The 19,232-nt window shown below is 47.4% G+C and overlaps 1 protein-coding gene across 17 annotated transcripts in view; it reads left to right on the top strand.

Moving 5' to 3' along the window:
* The window catches only part of LOC129825082 (afadin-like), a 133,185-nt gene that overhangs the window by 73,510 nt on the left and 40,443 nt on the right, over nucleotides 1-19,232 (top strand). For 8 of the 17 annotated variants that reach the window (XM_055884847.1, XM_055884846.1, XM_055884854.1 and 5 more), the window contains exons 7-17: nucleotides 525-612; nucleotides 826-984; nucleotides 2,662-2,706; nucleotides 3,547-3,641; nucleotides 3,798-4,051; nucleotides 9,283-9,352; nucleotides 11,172-11,263; nucleotides 13,422-13,483; nucleotides 15,051-15,256; nucleotides 16,565-16,585; nucleotides 18,674-18,819. In XM_055884847.1, coding sequence (XP_055740822.1) covers nucleotides 525-612; nucleotides 826-984; nucleotides 2,662-2,706; nucleotides 3,547-3,641; nucleotides 3,798-4,051; nucleotides 9,283-9,352; nucleotides 11,172-11,263; nucleotides 13,422-13,483; nucleotides 15,051-15,256; nucleotides 16,565-16,585; nucleotides 18,674-18,819 — 1,238 coding nt within the window. The remainder of the gene's footprint in view (nucleotides 1-524; nucleotides 613-825; nucleotides 985-2,661; nucleotides 2,707-3,546; nucleotides 3,642-3,797; nucleotides 4,052-9,282; nucleotides 9,353-11,171; nucleotides 11,264-13,421; nucleotides 13,484-15,050; nucleotides 15,257-16,564; nucleotides 16,586-18,673; nucleotides 18,820-19,232) is intronic. The other 9 variants (XM_055884863.1, XM_055884848.1, XM_055884861.1 and 6 more) reach the window with 3 other exon arrangements.

Raw genomic sequence — 19,232 nt, 5'->3', positions numbered from 1 at the left:
GCCGCCACACGCCCCCTATCCCTGCCGCCTGACAGCTCCAGTCACAGCCAATCACATTCAGTTCCCCCTCCCTCCCTCTCTCCAGCCTTCCATCCGCCTCTCAATTATACACCTGTCGTTAATATATACAACATCAAACTGCTGTGACCAGACATGGACAGCGCATGTTTCTCACCAGCGTCTTGTTGGACAGTCAGTCATTAGTACAGCTGAGGTGTGAGGGAGAGACCATTATTAGGGAGAGAAGGAGGGAGAGAGGGTTGGACAGGAATAGAGTGAGAGGTCATGTCTGTGTGAAGGAGACATGGAGGGAGACATACCAAGGAAAAGGGAGAGCAGCTAGCTATTGGCTTATGTTCTAATGGAAAATAATCAAATGGTTTGGAACACATCCTATGTACACCCTATATACACCACACTATATTTAAGCCATGGTTGTGTGGTCACAAGTCGATGCATGTTGATATGTCACTCTTCCAGTTGAATGTGTGGTGGTTTTACGGTTGTGTTTTGTGGTCCTGCAGCACACAGATGACAAGTCTGGGAAGGAGATCGTCCTGGACGATACGGAGTGTCCTCTTCAGATCTTCAGAGACTGGCCCAACGACAGAGGTAGTGTTGACGCAAAAGTCTCAATGAAACGTGCAGATCTAAAGGGAGTTGACTTTACAAGAACAACCAAAAGCTAGTTTTAACCGACTTGGTTGTTGAGGTTTTAAACTAGTTCATTGTCTGTATGGGTTGTGTTTTTATCTGACGTCCCCCGTCTGTACTGCCCTCTCCTGGTAGCTCTGGGTCACAACGCAGCTCCTTGTGTTGTTTCAGGAGCCCTAGTGTTCCAGCTGAAGAAGAGACCTCCAGACTACGTGCCTAAGAAGGGCCGGAAACCAGAGGACAAGGGCCTCAGAGGGAAGGGCATGGACGGGCCCCTGTACGGCTCTCTACCCCCAGAGAAACTGCCTTACCTGGTGGAGCTCAGCCCAGGTGCATCTCACACACACACACACACACACACACACACACACACACACACACACACATAGATACAGGAAGACACACACTTGAAGATACACACATTCCCAGCTGACGCCGAACACAAGAGAGCACAGACATTCTGTAAGGAAGGCCCAGTTAGTTCTACTCACATAGCCAACAGAACCGTGTAATGGCTGGGTGATTTGTGCACTGACATTCACACACCTGTAGCGGCAGTGTAGGAAATATACTGAATGGACCAGACTTAGTGATGCCCTGAGTACAAGGTGAGTGAGTGGGCCTTAGAAGCATCTCCTGCCCAGTTTATTGTACCCCCCCTCCCACTCCACCAAGAGAATACATCAGGTCTAAGTTAGCTAGTCCTCAGATGTTGTGTCCAGTAACTTGGCGAGTCCTCACTGCTGGGCTTGACCTAACAGCTGCTTGTTGCCCTCCATGCTCCCCTGACCAACCTATCACCCAAACAGCTAACTAACCCTGTCTCAGGACCATCTTAACCCTGTCAGAGATTTATTTAGTAGTTAATAGTTATTCAGGTATCTAAGAGATTTGGTTTGAAGGTTTGAGTTCCGTTTGAGTGCATTGCAACAAAAGAGCATGTCTCCCAGGCTAGGGTTTTCTTCTTTCCGCATGAGGGATTCAAGGTGGGTGTTTGGGGGAAAGCTGTGTGTCTGTGTGTGGAAGTCTGAAGTGTGTGTGTTTGGACTATTTCCCTGCATGTTCGCACAAGTGTGTGTGTGTGTGTGTGTGTGTGGACTCTGGGGTGTGTGTGGACTCTGGGGTGTGTGTGGACTCTGGGGTGTGTGTGGACTCTGGGGTGTGTGTGGACTCTGGGGTGTGTGTGGACTCTGGGGTGTGTGTGGACTCTGGGGTGTGTGTGGACTCTGGGGTGTGTGTGGACTCTGGGGTGTGTGTGGACTCTGGGGTGTGTGTGGACTCTGGGGTGTGTGTGGACCCTGGGGTGTGTGCGGACTCGGGTGTGTGCGGACCCTGGGGGGTGTGCGCGTCTGTGTGGACTCTGGGGTGTGCGCGTCTGTGTGTGGACTCTGGGGTGTGCGCGTCTGTGTGTGGACTCTGGGGTGTGCTCGTCTGTGTGTGGACTCTGGGGTGTGCTCGTCTGTGTGTGGACTCTGGGGTGTGCTCGTCTGTGTGTGGACTCTGGGGTGTGCTCGTCTGTGTGTGGACTCTGGGGTGTGCGCGTCTGTGTGTGGACTCTGGGGTGTGCGCGTCTGTGTGTGGACTCTGGGGTGTGCGCGTCTGTGTGTGGACTCTGGGGTGTGCTCGTCTGTGTGTGGACTCTGGGGTGTGCTCGTCTGTGTGTGGACTCTGGGGTGTGCTCGTCTGTGTGTGGACTCTGGGGTGTGCTCGTCTGTGTGTGGACTCTGGGGTGTGCTCGTCTGTGTGTGGACTCTGGGGTGTGCTCGTCTGTGTGTGGACTCTGGGGTGTGCTCGTCTGTGTGTGGACTCTGGGGTGTGCTCGTCTGTGTGTGGACTCTGGGGTGCGCGTGTGAGGCAAAGAATGGCGCTGCATTTTCTCCTTGCTGCAACATTTTCACCCTCTGCTCTGTGTGTGTGTGTGTGTCCTCTCTCCTGGCCTCCTCTGGCATGGTGTTTGTTCTGTCTGTCCCTACTGCGGCCGCCTCCTCTGCATGTCTGCTCACCTAGGGAGGGGGAATCACTATGGCTACTACACGTATCAGCACCTGGAAGGTAAACCTGCCTACCCACCACACATGCCTCTCCTCCACTCTCATCACCAGACCCATCTACTGCTGTGTTTCTCTGGAAACAAGCTGGCTTGTGGTATAAGTTGCCCTTAACTACAGATCTAGGATCAGATTACCCTGAAGATTGAGAATTCTATTTTTGACCGTTATAGTGATGGAAACCGATCTGATCGTATCAGTGGTTAGGTTCAACTTCTACCCACTCTCAAAAGTTGCCCTTTGACACAGATCTAGGATCAGCTTCTCCACCCCCAAAATGTTGACCATAACTATTACGGGGAAACGGCACAAAACAGACCTGAGATCAGTGTCTATGAGCAACTGAATGCTACTTTCCTGAATTCCTTTTTGCGCCATGATTCAGCCAATTAGAGGAGGGCCTCACTGTCTAGGGCAGGGATGTGTGAAGGCTAGCCACGTTAAGTCGGCTCCTCTGCACCAAGCCACGTTTAAGGCCCATGACCAATATTGTTTGGCTTAACAATAGCAAGTGCTTTTTTGCAAATGAGGATTTTCACAACTAACAACATTTTCAGAAGATGAATACATGTTAACTAAGTTCCTGCTTGCTTTTACTAAAATATGTGGTTTACTAATCAAAATACACAACTGATCTGGTCTACTGGTAGTTGTTAGGAATACATGGTTTTGTCTGTCTCTTTCCCCTCGTGTATGTATTGTGTGTGAGGTGTACGACTCAAAGCCTCGCACTGTAGTGTGTGTCTCCTGCTGTGCTCTGTAGTGCGTGTTTGTGTCTCTGTGTGTAGTGAGTGTGTGTCTCTCCATATTGTGTGTATTGACTATCTCCTGGTCTCCACCATAGACGGCTCCGACTCCAGGGACAAACCGAAGCTCTACCGTCTGCAGCACAGTGTCACTGAGGTGGGCTCAGACACGACAGACGACGGCTCCATCCAGGTAAGGACCTGCCCTTTGTGTGTGTGTGTGTGTGTGTGTGTGTGTGTGTGTGTGGTCACGTGCTACATTGAGCTAGCTGTAAGTTACTAGCCTAGACTGGACTATAAGTTAGCTGAGTTCAAGGGTGTTGTGATACTGAGTGTATTTTGTCTCCAGCTGTTTGGTCCAGGTATCCTGCCCCACCACTGCAAACTGATGCACACAGAGGGTCTGGTGACAGTGACGCCACACAGTCTGGAGGCTGAGACCTACGTGGACGGCCAGTGTGTCACAGAGACCACCGTGCTGCGAAGCGGAGCCACACTGCAGTTCGGAGCCTCCCACGTCTTCAAGTTTGTGGACCCCAGCTACGACCACAGCATGGGCAAGGGAGGGCCCGGACCGATGATTAGAGGAAGGCACAAGTCAGGGTAGGTGGAGTGACGGCTGTTGACACAGGTGGGCATACCCACACACATACAGACACACACACACACTTGGAGGCTAGGTCTCTCATCCCAGTGGTGATAGCAGGAATGGCTTTGAATGAATAGGCCCAGGGACAGGAAGCAGTGACCTGCTGAAACCAGTGTCATCAGACTCAGGATGTGTCTCTCAGCTGGGTGACAGAGGAGCACGAAGCTGGCTCTCATCTCAGTCCTCTGAACACACCAAACAGCTTCCTATTTACACGTGCCAGACAGCAGAGAGGACATCAGGTGCAGCCTAAACGGAAGCCTGTTCGCTTTATAGTATTTTTCACTAGCATTGCAGAAGCATCACAAATCATTGTATTTGGTTCAAAGCGTTCTCTTAGACCTCAACCTGGAGTTGTGCATTAAAGGTGTGACCGTTGAAGAAGTTGAACTTCCAGGAATAACATTGTATAGTCAGTTATCATGGTCAAGTGATATTGACCAAGTTGTTGTGAAGATGGGGAGGGGGGGGGGGTATGTCTGTTATAAACATATGTTCTGTGTTTTTGACACGGACCAACTGTACTAATTGTTCAGCCGCTGGTCTCATCTTGATTACTGTCAGGTAATATCGTCAGGTGCAGCAAAGAACGACCTAGCAAAGCTGCAGCTGGCTCAGAGCAAAGCTGCAGCTGGCTCAGAGCAAAGCTGCAGTTGGCTCAGAGCAAAGCTGCAGCTGGCTCAGAGCAAAGCTGCAGCTGGCTCAGCAAAGCTGCAGCTGGCTCAGAGCAAAGCTGCAGCTGGCTCAGAGCAAAGCTGCAGCTGGCTCAGAGCAAAGCTGCAGCTGGCTCAGAGCAAAGCTGCAGCTGGCTCAGAGCAAAGCTGCAGCTGGCTCAGAGCAAAGCTGCAGCTGGCTCAGAGCAAAGCTGCAGCTGGCTCAGAGCAAAGCTGCAGCTGGCTCAGAGCAAAGCTGCAGCTGGCTCAGAGCAAAGCTGCAGCTGGCTCAGAGCAAAGCTGCAGCTGGCTCAGAGCAAAGCTGCACGCATTGGCCTTAACTGCACACAGAAATAACATCAACGCCGCGTGTGATCGTTATTTAATGATTGACGAGAAATGTACTGTTCTTCTCTCCTAGTCTTTTTAAGAAACGTGTGTGTTGAAATTGCCTAACCACTTGTATAATCTATTTGCGTACACTTCAGAGTCTGACATGCATACCCCACCAGACACGCAACTGTGGGTTTCTTCACGGTACCCAAACAAAAAACAGATTGAATGCTTCCCTCAGTTATGTATAGAGCCATGTCATGGTGGAATGCTCTGCCACCAGAGGTTACTCAGACAAAAAACGAGTTAAAACACATGATCACAGCACCGCTCCTCTTTCTAACGATCTAATTTAACTGGATATATGAATGTGAATATGAGTAGTAGTGTGTAAGTTGTGTTGTCTTTCCTATATCTCGTATTTTTAGTGCGTCGTGCGTTCGTCACAACGAATGCACTATGAAGGGAATAGTGCCATTTGGAATGTAGACATCTTGTAACACAGCCATGGCCTTCCTGCTAGTCATTCAGGTCCAGAACTCTGTGGCCTCAGTACACCTCGGTGCATGGGATTTCCTCTGATAGTTGAAGCTTTGATCAGAGCCTATATCCTGTCAGGTATCCTACCCACCACTGTTTAACTTCTCTCTAGCTGTGGCTTTACTGCTCTCTGTGTCTGCATCAGAGAAGTCAGTTCTGCTGAATTCCATATCCAGGGTTCTGACTAGAGGTCGACCGATTAATCGGAATGGCTGATTCAATTAGGGCCGATTTCAAGTTTTCCTAATAATCGAAAATGTGTCATTTTGGATGCCGATTTTGCAGATGTAAAAAAATGTTTTTTTATTTTTTTATTTTTTTACACCCTTATTTAACTAGGCAAGTCAGTTAAGAACACATTCTTATTTTCAATGAAGGCCTAGGAACGGTGGGTTAACTGCCCTGTTCAGGGGCAGAACGACAGATTTTTACCTTGTCAGCTCAGGGATTCAATCTTGCAACCTTACGGTTAACTAGTCCAACGCTCTAACAACCTGCCTCACGAGGAGCCCGCCTGTTATGCGAATGCAAACGCTGCTTCGAGGGTGGCTGTTGCGATGTGTTCCTGGTTCGAGCCCAGGTAGCGGCGAAGAGAGGGATGGAAGCTATACTGTTACACTGGCAATACTAAAGTGCCTATAAGAACATCCAATAGTCAAAAGGTATATGAAATACAAATCGTGTAGAGAGAAATAGTCCTATAATAACTACAACCTAAAACTTCTTACCTGGGAATATTGAAGACTCATGTTAAAAGGAACCACCAACTTTCATATGTTCTGAGCAAAACTTAAACGTTAGCTTTCTTACATGGCACATATTGCACTTTTACTTTCTTCTCCAACACTGTTTTTGCATTTTTTAAACCAAATTGAACATGTTTCATTATTTGAGGCTAAATTGATTTTGATGTATTATATTAAGTTAAAATAAGTGTTCATTCAGTATTGTTGTAATTGTCATTATTACAAATAAATGTAAAAAATCGTCCGATTAATCAGTATCGGCTTTTTTGGTCCTCCAATAATCGGTATCGGCGTTGAAAAAATCCTAATCAATCGACCTCTAGTTCTGACCCTTCTCAAGGTCGTGTGAGAGAGATTCCCTGGGGGTGGGATGTGACTTGAGGCCTGTAGTTGACCACATCGCTGCCGTGGAAACAGATGCCACATGGACATGAGGGGGAGGAGCCATCTGAACGCAGCAACTCTAGTTCTAATTTAACTGTAGAGAGAAGGGGAAAGAGAGGGAGCTGAAGAGAGAGGAGGCAGGTAGAGTGTATTAGAGTAAGGGAAGGGAGAAGAGGGAGCTGAAGAGAGAGGAGGAGGCAGGGAATTAGAGGAAGGGAGAAGAGGGAGCTGAAGAGAGAGGAGGCAGGGAGAGTGTATTAAAGGAAGGGAAGGGAGAAGAGGGAGCTGAAGAGAGAGGAGGCAGGGAGAGTGTATTAAAGGAAGGGAAGGGAGAAGAGAGGGAGAGAAAGTCCAAGAAGGAGAAAAGAGTGCAAAAGGTTAACGGGTGGGGTTATTGCAGGCGAGGGACTGGTACATCGGGGCTGTTGTAAGGACTCTCTAATCTGGCTGGGGTGTGGCCTGAAGTGCCTTGTCATTGAAGAGGGAGGGATGACCAGGAGCCTGACACACAAACATATATATACACCCACACCGATCACTGATGCAGCCTCCGTGCTCACTATGCACCCTACTCCACCCAGAGCGCGAGACCAGCACAGCGGGTACAGGAAGGGGACAACTCCGGTGGGTCCTTCACTGCCTGGTGAGTGAGAGTACAGGCTTTTATGGTAAGAATGGAAGAGCCTGGGATCTCGGCTCCTTCCCACAGAGGAGGAGAATGTGTCGATTTAAGTGGACTTGAGCTGCGTAGGTCTCCAGCACAGAGGCTTGTACACTGTGGTAGATGACTGGAGAAGGACTTTCTAGCCCCTCACTGACAGTAGTTGTATGAGGACTCGTCAAAAAAATATTGACCACATTAGTGTGTTATCAGTCGTTAGGTTTCTAGAGTGCATTTGGCGAGCGGAGACTGGCTGTGGCGTGTTGTTGAATTAGATGTGGTTTTAGCTGTACAGTAATTAGAGGGTCATTAAGTCGGTGTATATCTGGGCTTTTAGTCGAATGACAGAATCCCCATGATGTTAATTTAACCAGCCACGTTAATTTAACCAGCCACGTTAACTTTATGTGTAACATTTGGACTGAACGACGGGCTGGCTGAATGAATTTACAGTTGTGGATGTAGCTGGAAGCCTTAATCCACCTTTAATGCTGTGGCCTGATGCTGGAGAGGATTACGTCTGGGTGGGAGAGGAGAGAGGGAACGAGAGAGTGGGAGTAATTGTGGCAACGAGAATTGATGGGAGGACTTCAGCTTTTGTGACAGTTCTGATGGTTCTGGTGTATTTCTTGCTTGTTGTTCATTGGGCCACGTGTGTTTGCAATGGGACCTCATGCTTGCATCCAACAATTCCATTGCTTTGAACAGTAACGGAAATCAAATGACACCAACGTAGTTCAAACAGACTGTGTGGTTTGCATGATGTATGAACGTTTGTGATTGAAAAGGCTTTTGACTGAATAAGTGGTTACACAGTTATCCTGTATCAGTGCCCTATGGTCAATTACACAGCTTTCAGTGAGGGCTACTGTCACGTTTCCCTCAGGGCAGACAATATGGCTATGTTTCATCATGGGGCAGCATGGGAAATTCTAAGGCCTTTTCTTAAGAACAGACAGCTCTCTCACACAGCCACACAGTGTGGCTCCCGGCTTGTCATTGCATGTCACCACTAATGTGGTTAGCTGGATTTAATTCAAATGTAGTGCAAGGGTATATTTAGATAAACGTGTTCTAGTCATTCATTTGCAGTGATAAGGCCAATGAAAGGGAATTTCTGTCATTCTGTTGACTGTCCCAGTCCTACGATGGCAGAGTGTGTGTGTGTGTGTGTGTGTGTGTACGTACAGCATGTGGCTGTATTTGAGACTGTGTGTGTCTGTGCATGTTTATATCAACTCATGTCATTTGTTCCCAGTAATGAAAGTTCCTCCCGCCTAGTGGGAGTTCTGTTCCTGATCTTGACGCTCTCTGTCCCTCTTTCTCCCTCTCCCCGTCCGTGTCCCTGTAACCCGTCCGTGTCCCTGTAACCCGTCCGTGTCCCTGTAACCCGTCCGTGTCCCTGTAACCCGTCCGTGTCCCTGTAACCCGTCCGTGTCCCTGTAACCCGTCCGTGTCCCTGTAACCCGTCCGTGTCCCTGTAACCCGTCCGTGTCCCTGTAACCCGTCCGTGTCCCTATCCCCCGCCCGTGTCCCTATCCCCCGTCCGTGTCTCTGTCCGTCCATCCGCCCCCCCCCCCCCCCCCCCCCCACCTGTCTCTGTCCCTCTCCACCCTGTCCGTCCGTCTCTGTCCACTTCCCCCACGTCCATCCGTCTCTGTCCCTCTCCCGTCCGTCCGTCCGTCTCTGTCTCTCTCCCCCCCGTTCGTCTCTGTCCCTCTCCCCTCCGTCTGTCCGTCCGTCTCTGTCCTCCTCTCCTGTCCGTCCCTCTCACCCTGTCCATTCCTCTGTCTCCCTTTCCGTCCCTCACACCCTCTTTCTCTGTCTCTTTCTCCCTCTCATTCTCTCTCTGTCCACCTTTCACGCAGGAGTGTTTCTGAGACTACCTTTGACCTGCAAGGGGACATTCACAGTGGGACGGCCCTCCCCGCCAGCAAGGTACATTAACTACCCTGGTCCTCTGTATTAATGTGTGTCTATACAGTTGAAGTCGGAAGTTTACATACACGTTAGCCAAATACATTTCAACCCAGTTTTTCACAATTCTTGACACTTAATCCTAGTAAAAATTCCCTGTCTTAGGTCAGTTAGGATCACAACTTTATTTTAAGAATGTGAAATGTCAGAATAATAGAGTGATTTTTTTTTTTCTCCCCCACAGCTTTTATTTCTTTCACCACATTCCCAGTGGGTCAGAAGTTTACATATACTCAATTAGTATTTGGTAGCATTGCCTTTAAATTGTTTAACTTGGGTTAAACGTTTCGGGTAGCCTTCCACAAGTTTCCCACAATAAGTTGGGTGAATTTTGGCCCTTTCCTCCTGACAGAGCTGGTGTAACTGAGTCAGGTTTGTAGGCCTCCTTGCTCGCACACACATTTTCAGTTCTGCCCACAAATGTTCTATACGATTGATGTCAGGGCTTTGTGATGGCCACTCCAGTACCTTGACTTTGTTGTCCTTAAGCCATTTTGCCACAACTTTGGAAGTATGCTTGGGGTCATTGTCCATTTGGAAGACCCATTTGCGACCAAGCTTTAAATTTCTGACTGATGTCTTGAGATGTTGCTTCAATATATCCACATAATTTTTCTTCCTCATGATGCCATCTATTTTGTGAAATGCACCAGTCCCTCCTGCAGCAAAGCACCCCCACAACATGATGCTGCCACCCCCGTGCTTCACGGTTGGGATGGTGTTCTTCGGATTGCAAGCCTCCCCCTTTTTCCTCCAAACATAACAATGGTCATTATGGCCAAACAGCCAAACATTCTTCCAAGAAGTACGATCTTTGTCCCCATGTGCAGTTGCAAACCGTAGTCTGGCTTTTTTATGGCGGTTTTGGAGCATTGGCTTCTTCCTTGCTGAGCGGCCTTTCAGGTTATGTCAATATAGGACTCGTTTTACTGTGGATATAGAAACTTTTGTTCCGGTTTCCTCCAGCATCTTCACAAGGTCCTTTGCTGTTGCTCTGGGATTGATTTGCACTTTTCGCTCCAAAGTACGTTCATCTCTAGGAGACAGAACACGTCTCCTTCCTGAGCGGTATGAAGGCTGCGTGGTCCCATGGTGTTTATACTTGCGTACTATTGTTTGTACAGATGAACGTGGTACTTTCAGGTGTTTGGAAATTGCTCCCAAGGATGAACCAGACTTGTGGGGGTCAACAATTTTTTTCTGAGGTTTTGGCTGATTTCTTTTGATTTTCCCATGTCAAGCAAAGAGGCACTGAGTTTGAAGGTAGGCCTTGAAATACATCCACAGGTACACCTCCAATTGACTCAAATGATGTCAATTAGCCTATCAGAAGCTTCTAAAGCAGTGACATAATTTTCTGTAATTTTCCAAGCTGTTTAAAGGCACAGTCAACTTAGTGTATGTAAACTTCTGACCCACTGGAATTGTGATAGTGAAATAATATGTCTGTAAAGAATTGCTGGAAAAATGATTTGTGCCATGCACAAAGTACAGTATATGTCCTAACCGACTTGCCAAAACTATAGTTTGTTAACAAGAAATTTGCGGAGTGGTTGAAAAACGAGTTTTAATGACTCCAATCTAAGTCTGTCATCTTCCGACTTCAACTGTATGCCCCTGGTCGCCCTTCCACTTTAGTCTGTACTACTCGTGTGTTTTTTATGTGATTGCGGTGGGTGTGTCGGTGGGTGGGTGTGTGTTAGAGGGATGATAGTGCCATCAGCATCATTGTTGGGCTGCAGAACATTCCATCATACTGTGTATTGCTGTGTCATTGCAGAGCTCAGGTAAGCTGGATATGGAGCGTTCAGCCAACGGCAGTGAGAGAGGCATGGTCAAACCCATGATCCGCGGGGAGCAGCAGGACGGCAGGTGAGACACACATCTGGAATCTCCGTTGTAGTCAATTAAATCCTAATACTTCGGTCAACTGCTACTAGAGACATCTATGTGTTTGTTGTGGTGCTGCCTAGAGAAGCATAACATCTTAACGCTGTCACGCTCTGTCTGTCGGACACCTTATCTCTACGCCTTGTGAGCCAGCCACAGCTCTATTCTCCTCACTGAGCTGTACTGGGTCCCCTCATCAATCATACAGACCACTGAGATGTACTGGGTCCTTTCATCAATGATACAGACAGACCACTGAGCTGTACTGGGTCCCCTCATCAATGATACAGACAGACCACTGAGCTGTACTGGGTCCCCTCATCAATAATACAGACAGACCACTGAGCTGTACTGGGTCCCCTCATCAATGATACAGACAGACCACTGAGCTGTACTGGGTCCCCTCATCAATAATACAGACCACTGAGCTGTACTGGGTCCCCTCATCAATGATACAGACAGACCACTGAGCTGTACTGGGTCCCCTCATCAATAATACAGACAGACCACTGAGCTGTACTGGGTCCCCTCATCAATGATACAGACCACTGAGCTGTACTGGGTCCCTTTATCAATGATACAGACCACTGAGCTGTACTGGGTCCCCTCATCAATGATACAGACCACTGAGCTGTACTGGGTCCCCTCATCAATAATACAGACAGACCACTGAGCTGTACTGGGTCCCCTCATCAATAATACAGACAGATCACTGAGCTGTACTGGGTCCCCTCATCAGTGATACAGACCACTGAGCTGTACTGGGTCCCTTCATCAATAATACAGACCACTGAGCTGTACTGGGTCCCCTCATCAATAATACAGACAGACCACTGAGATGTACTGGGTCCCCTCATCAGTGATACAAACCACTGAGCTGTACTCGGTCCCTTCATCAATAATACAGACAGACAACTGAGCTGTACTGGGTCCCCTCATCAATCATACAGACAGACCACTGAGCTGTACTTGGTCCCCTCATCAATAATACAGACAGATCACTGAGCTGTACTGGGTCCCCTCATCAGTGATACAGACCACTGAGCTGTACTGGGTCCCTTCATCAATAATACAGACCACTGAGCTGTACTGGGTCCCCTCATCAATAATACAGACAGACCACTGAGATGTACTGGGTCCCCTCATCAGTGATACAGACCACTGAGCTGTACTGGGTCCCTTCATCAATAATACAGACCACTGAGCTGTACTGGGTCCCCTCATCAATAATACAGACAGACCACTGAGATGTACTGGGTCCCCTCATCAGTGATACAGACCACTGAGCTGTACTGGGTCCCTTCATCAATAATACAGACAGACAACTGAGCTGTACTGGGTCCCCTCATCAATAATACAGACAGACAACTGAGCTGTACTGGGTCCCCTCATCAATAATACAGACAGACCACTGAGCTGTACTGGGTCCCCTCATCAATAATACAGACAGACAACTGAGCTGTACTGGGTCCCCTCATCAATAATACAGACAGACCACTGAGCTGTACTGGGTCCCCTCATCAATAATACAGACAGACCACTGAGCTGTACTGGGTCCCCTCATCAATAATACAGACAGACCACTGAGCTGTACTGGGTCCCCTCATCAATAATACAGACAGACCACTGAGCTGTACTGGGTCCCCTCATCAATAATACAGACAGACCACTGAGCTGTACTGGGTCCCCTCATCAATCATACAGACAGACCACTGAGCTGTACTGGGTCCCCTCATCAATGATACAGACCACTGAGCTGTACTGGGTCCCCTGATCAATAATACAGACAGTCCACTGAGCTGTACTTTGTCCCCTCATCAATAATACAGACAGACCACTGAGCTGTACTGGGTCCCCTCATCAATGATACAGACCACTGAGATGTACTGGGTCCCCTGATTAATGATACAGACCACTGAGCCTGGTACACAAACACAAATAAGGCTGCTCACTCTGACGCATAGGGAAGCTGATGCTCTGACAAACAATTACGGACACACACCCATATCTACGGACAGACACACACACACCAATATCTACAGAAACACACACCTCTGGAGAGGTGGGCGTCGGTGGATAGCGGGGTGAATGGGCCCGACTTGTGCTGGTTCACAGAGAACCACCTCTGTCCTCCCCGCAGGTCCCAGGACATCCTGAGCCCAGAACTGACGCTGCCGGCCAGCATCGAGTTCAGGGACAACTGTGAGTACTGCAACCGCCTTTGATGTGGCTTTCTCTCTCTTTCTGGCTTTTACTCTTTCTCTCGCCTTGGTGCCCATCTTCCCCTTCCTCTCTTTGTGATACTTGCTGTGTAGTGTAGTAAAAGTCATGATAACATAACTCTATGGGCCCATCCACACTCCATCTGAGCGATGCTTTCAGTGTCGATTTTAAACTGGAGGTCATACGATAAGTGCATTTAGCTAGTGTCTGAAAGATCAATGGGTGGAAAGTATTGATTCATTGTCTGCTGCTGCTGCTAACTGGCTTTTAATGTTTTATTGAACACGGTCATGTTAACATTGAGTGAAATGGTATTATGTAAAACTACACACATTGTTAGACCTTAGTACCATAGAGGTCATATCTGTATGAATGTCTACATGCCTTCGTCAAGCTGTGACAACTGATGTGGTCTCTCTTGCACTATCTCTTGCTAGCCTTAGCGCTATCGTACTATCCCTAACGCTAGCACGATAGCGCTAGAGCTAGCTGCAAAAGGAGCTGTTGGTCCTTCGCCAATGAGTATTTTTTTGTTTTTAAACTGGGTTTAATAAGTAAACATTTTGAACAAATGTAGTAATTTCTATCAGTGGTGAGGAATATTTCTCACAGTAAATGAGAAAGTGCATCTATGTTTCTACCTCCCCTGTGGTGCAGTGACCACAAACGCTCCTCTTTGGGTAGACATTTCTTTTTGTCTGCCGGTTTCTATTGCCAATTGGTGGTCACTCAGCCTGTACTTGGTAAGGGTCTGTCTCTGCTTTGTCTCTCTTTATCTCTCTCTCTTTATCTCTCTATCGCTCTCGCTCTCAAAATTTAATTTAAAGGCAAGTGAACTAGATAATATAAATGAACATTACACAAAGTTCCAAAAGAATACTCTTCATCTCCTCCATCTCCCCTCTCTCTCCTCCATCTCCCCTCTCTCTCTTCCCCTTCTAATCAATAGGGAGCGTAACCCAACAGTTTACTCTGAATGACATGTAATGGTTCTCCCATGTGATACTACTTCATGTCAGATGGGCTTTCTCTCCAGCCTTCGGCATATCTTTATTAATTTAAGCCATTTTAACTGCCTTTCAAGCTCTTTCATATGCCGAACATTGTTTGTGGACTCTGCAGTCTTGGGCCCGGCTCAGTCAGTCGCTGTATATTTAAAGTTTTATGAGCTCATGTGTTTGGCTAGGGAGCAGAGAGAGCAGAGGCCTTTGATTTCCAATAGAGGGATGTGAGAGAGCAAACCCCGTCACAATGCATTACAAACAACCCTTGCTGGGGAACCAGGAAGACGGGGTTGGGGACAATGTTATCACAAAGCCCATCTGAGTCCCTACTGTAACAAGCTCACACACTGAGACTCCTGGGTGAACCTGTAGCTAGTTAGTTTCTTTAAAGCTGGACTGATATCACCTGTGACCTATGTTATGTAAACTCACACCTTATCCCCTTCTGTCTGCCTGTCTGCGTGTCTGCCTGCCTGTCTGCGTGTCTGCCTGCTTGTCTGTCTGCCTGTCTGTGTGGATGTCACCTGCCTTGCCCCCTCCAGCCGAAGATGCCTTTCTGTCGGCTATCATCAACTACACCAACAGCTCCACGGTGCACTTCAAGCTGTCCCCCACCTACGTGTTGTACATGACCTGTCGCTACGTCATGTCCAGCCACTACCGGCCCGACATCAGTCCCTCGGAACGCACCCACAAGGTCATAGCCATCGTTAACAAGATGGTGAGCATGATGGAAGGAGTCATCCAGGTGAGTCCACCCTGCCGCCTCGCTCTCTCTTTTTCTTGTCCTGTTTTTAAATCAGCAGGACATTCATGGGTTGAAGCCAGGGCTTGGAGCATATATGACCACGTTATGTCCTGTCAGTTCCCCGAGGAAGGACCACTCTGACAAAGTGTTTATCTGCACTATTTTGTTGTTTTTCTTTTTATTTGCTTAATTCCACTACCCTCTAAATACAGAGTACCAGGACCAAAACAAACCCCAAAGAAAAACTCAGTATAGCTGACTAGGTAGTACTGGTAGTAGTAGTCGTCGTACTGGTAGTCGTAGTACTAGTAGTAGTAGTCGTAGTAGAGTTTCTCTTGCAAAGTATTCTCTTACTTTATTTATCCAGGTCATTTCCAGAGAATACTTTGTATAGATGCAAATTCCACGTTATGTGTTTGTCTGTCTGTCCAGCGTCTCTGTGTCCCCCTCCAGAATGATTTAAACAAGGCATGGCCCTTTAAATGAATTCACTGGAACACACTGAAATACAGGGGCCTTGTGGTGTTCCAAAAGCCCTCTCAGCCAACACATAAAACCCAAATGCGTAGCAGGAACACCCATACTCTGGGACACCAACCCTGGAGTTTTGTGGGAAAACCCAAAATGGCCAAAATAGTCCAAAACAATAAAACCCAGTAGGTTTTGACTAGCTCCACATAACGCCGTCCATCTCCAAGGAAGCTAAGATGTGTGGTTAGTCTGGTCAGTCCTTATGGAATTCCTCATCCTATCTTTATATGCAACCCTAAAGACACCGTCTCAACTTCCATGTAGAGTGTAGTCTAGAGGATTCTGTCTACACACGAACAGTGTCTGAGACGCACAAACACACCAGGAGCATTAGGGAAATCTCCCCATGTCTGCGCTGCTCTGCGTGTGTCCTACATGAATCAGGATTGCAGGCATTAAATCCTGTTTTAAAGGTGGGTTTCATCCAGATGATTTTGGTAGTCCAAGGTCTTAAACCTCCATAAGGGACATTGGATATTTAGGCTGTGTTCCTTAAATAATCACATCTGCACGCAGCCTCGGCCTCCTACTTCATTTTGGATACATGCAAAAGTATATGCTGGCAGTTTTTAGCAGCAAACGCCCATAACTTAATCAAAGGATTTAATTTAATCAAAACACTTTTTGTAAACGGAGCATCCTAAATTATAGAGATTTATTGTTGTGTGTGTTTTGTTGACATGCCTGTGTCAATTTCTGTCCTTGGCTGTTGTTGACAGTCTCTCTCTGTCCTGTGGGATGTCTGTCTGTTTGTTTTCCCTCACCTCTCTGTGACAGGAGATTCCTGAAGGGGACCAGGTAGGGACACCTAACGCGTTGCTAGGGGAGAGAACTCTCTCTCATCTCTCTCACGCCGTCTCTTCCTCTATCGGCTCAGTCAAGCTTTGCTCAGTCCTCCATGCTTCTTTTCTCCATAACAGAACCCCCCCCCCCCCCCCAAAACCCTCAACCAAACCGCCAAATAATCCCTCCTTTGACAGCTGGACTCTAAAACGCCAACATAATAACCCTCATTCAGCAACCTGGAACATGTGGTACTGAAAACAACTCCAACAAATCTTTCTGATTGTGGCAACATATTAATTCATGTCATGTGACCTCCTGCTTTACTGCACTTCAGTGTGGATGAGTGACAAACCCCGCTGTTCTTTTGCTGAATTTTTCCCTTTACATTTTATTTTATTTTACGTCTTATGGTTTAACGTCGTTCTTTTGGATGCGTTCTGTTCTGTGGCCGTTCTGAAAGGGGGGTGTTGTCGTTTCGTTGCGGGGATAGACAAGTGCGGAATACACAGGGGCCAGTGCCGGCCGAGACATGTTGGGCGGACCTTGTGTATCCCTTTTTTCTTTGTGTCAAGGGGACATTGACATTAACTCATCACACAGACCAGACACTGGGCTCTGAAGCACTTACTGCCGCCTCATAGATTTCTGTTGATCATCTCTGCTAAATGTTGGAGAAGTTCAAGAACAGCTGTACAGGCTAAAATACAGTGCCTTCAGAAAGTATTCATATTGCTTGACGTCGTCCACATTTTGTTCTTACAGCCTGAATTCAAAATGGAGTAAACTGATTTTTCTCACCCATCTACACACAATACCCCATAATGACAAAGTGAAAACATGTTTTTATAAATCTTTACAAATGTATTAAAAATGAAATGGAAAAATATCTTATTTATGTAAATATTAACACCCCTGAGTCAATACAAATTAGAATCACCTTTTGCAGCGATTACAGCTGTGAGTCTTTCTGGGAAAGTCTCAGAGCTTTGCAAACCTGGATTGTCCAATATTTGCAAAATTCTTCAAGTTCTGCTATGTTGGTTGTTGATCATTGCTAGACAGACATTTTCAAGTCTTGCCATAGATTTTTAGCTGATTTAAGTAAAACCGACCTATGCTACTTAGGAACATTCTATGTCGTATTGGTAAGCAACATCACTGTATATTTGGCCTTTTGTTTTAGGTTATTGTCTTGCTGATAGGTGAATGTGTCTTTTGAAAAGATGGCTGAACCAGGTTTTCCTCTAGGATTTTGCCTGTGGTTAGCTCTATTCTGTTTCTTTTATCCTAAAAAACTCTCTAGGCCTTGCCGATGTTGAGCATACCCATAACATGATGCAGTAAAAAAACATAATTCCACTTTGACATTAAGGGGTATTGTGTGTAGGTCAGTGACACAATTTGAATACATTTTCAATTGAGGCAGTAACACCACAATGTGGAAAAAGTAAAGGGGTGTGAATACTTTCTGAAGGCTCTGTACATGAGGACTGAGCTGAATGTCCATCCCAACAAAATATTGTTTGTATACTGGTTGATGTAGAATATTTGGGCCAGTGCAGAGATGGATGCTGCTAGAGCGATGTAGAGGCTATTTATATCAGGACCGGCAAAGAACTGCTAGAAAAGACAAGTTGAATGAAATTCCCTCTAGACAATGTTAATAAGCATGTAATAAGCACAGATCTAAGTTCAGTTTACCCTCCCCAATCCTAACCGGAGCCATTTGGGGGAAACTGACCTTAGATCTGTGCTTATTACGTGCCACTTGTACCTGAAGCGGTACAAAAACTGCCACTGTAATATGCCAAAGAGCCTCTTAATCCAGTAGCCAACTCTGCAAAGGGCCCTTCCTCCAATACTGACCTTGAAGTCAGGGACCTGTTCCCCTCTGGGAGAGGCTGTAGCTTGGGGCCAGTGTCTGGTTCTGTGGGTCTCGGGTAGGGTGGGGTGGGGTGTCTGGCACAAGTCTATCCCTGGAGTGCTGCTACCGCTCATGCCTGTGAGTCTGAGTCACCCCTCTCTGTATTCTACCCTGCCTCTGACCCCTGCTCTCGCTCTTTCTCTGTCCTGTCCCGCTCTGTGATTGGTGTATTCCAGAAGCAGAAGAACATCGCGGGGGCCCTGGCCTTCTGGATGGCCAATGCCTCAGAGCTGCTCAACTTCATCAAACAGGACAAGGACCTGTCGCGCATCACACTGGACGCCCAGGACGTGCTGGCACACCTTGTCCAGATGGCCTTCAAGTGAGTGACCAGACTTCCTCCCTACGCTCTGGCCCCTGTCTCCTTCCTAACCCGGGGCCTCTAGTTTGGTGCTCCTGTCAAACTTTATAGTACCTCTGCCCTGTCTCTGCTCCTGCCCCATTATGTACTCCTTACCCTCTTAATGTCTTGCCTCTTTTCCTGTCCTAGTCCAAGCTGACCTGTCCTTATACCCTCCCTTCTTACTACTCCCTATAGCGCTATGATTCCCTCCTTGTTCCTGTCCCTCCTCCGATCCTTTCCTTGTCCTCATTATCCCGTCTGTGACCTAAACACAAGGCTTTAGGTTATCTTGCTCCCAGCTGTGTCTGTGTGCTGGCCAAGTGGTGCAGCAACCCCACACCGTGCTGTGTACGCCATCAGGGCTAACTCAAACCACATGTGAGCCACAGGAA

This window comes from Salvelinus fontinalis, chromosome 27 (genome assembly GCF_029448725.1).
Source record: "Salvelinus fontinalis isolate EN_2023a chromosome 27, ASM2944872v1, whole genome shotgun sequence".
NCBI classification, from domain to species: domain Eukaryota; kingdom Metazoa; phylum Chordata; class Actinopteri; order Salmoniformes; family Salmonidae; genus Salvelinus; species Salvelinus fontinalis.
Note: the sequence above shows the minus strand (reverse complement) of the source record. Positions and strands in the feature narration are given on the sequence as shown.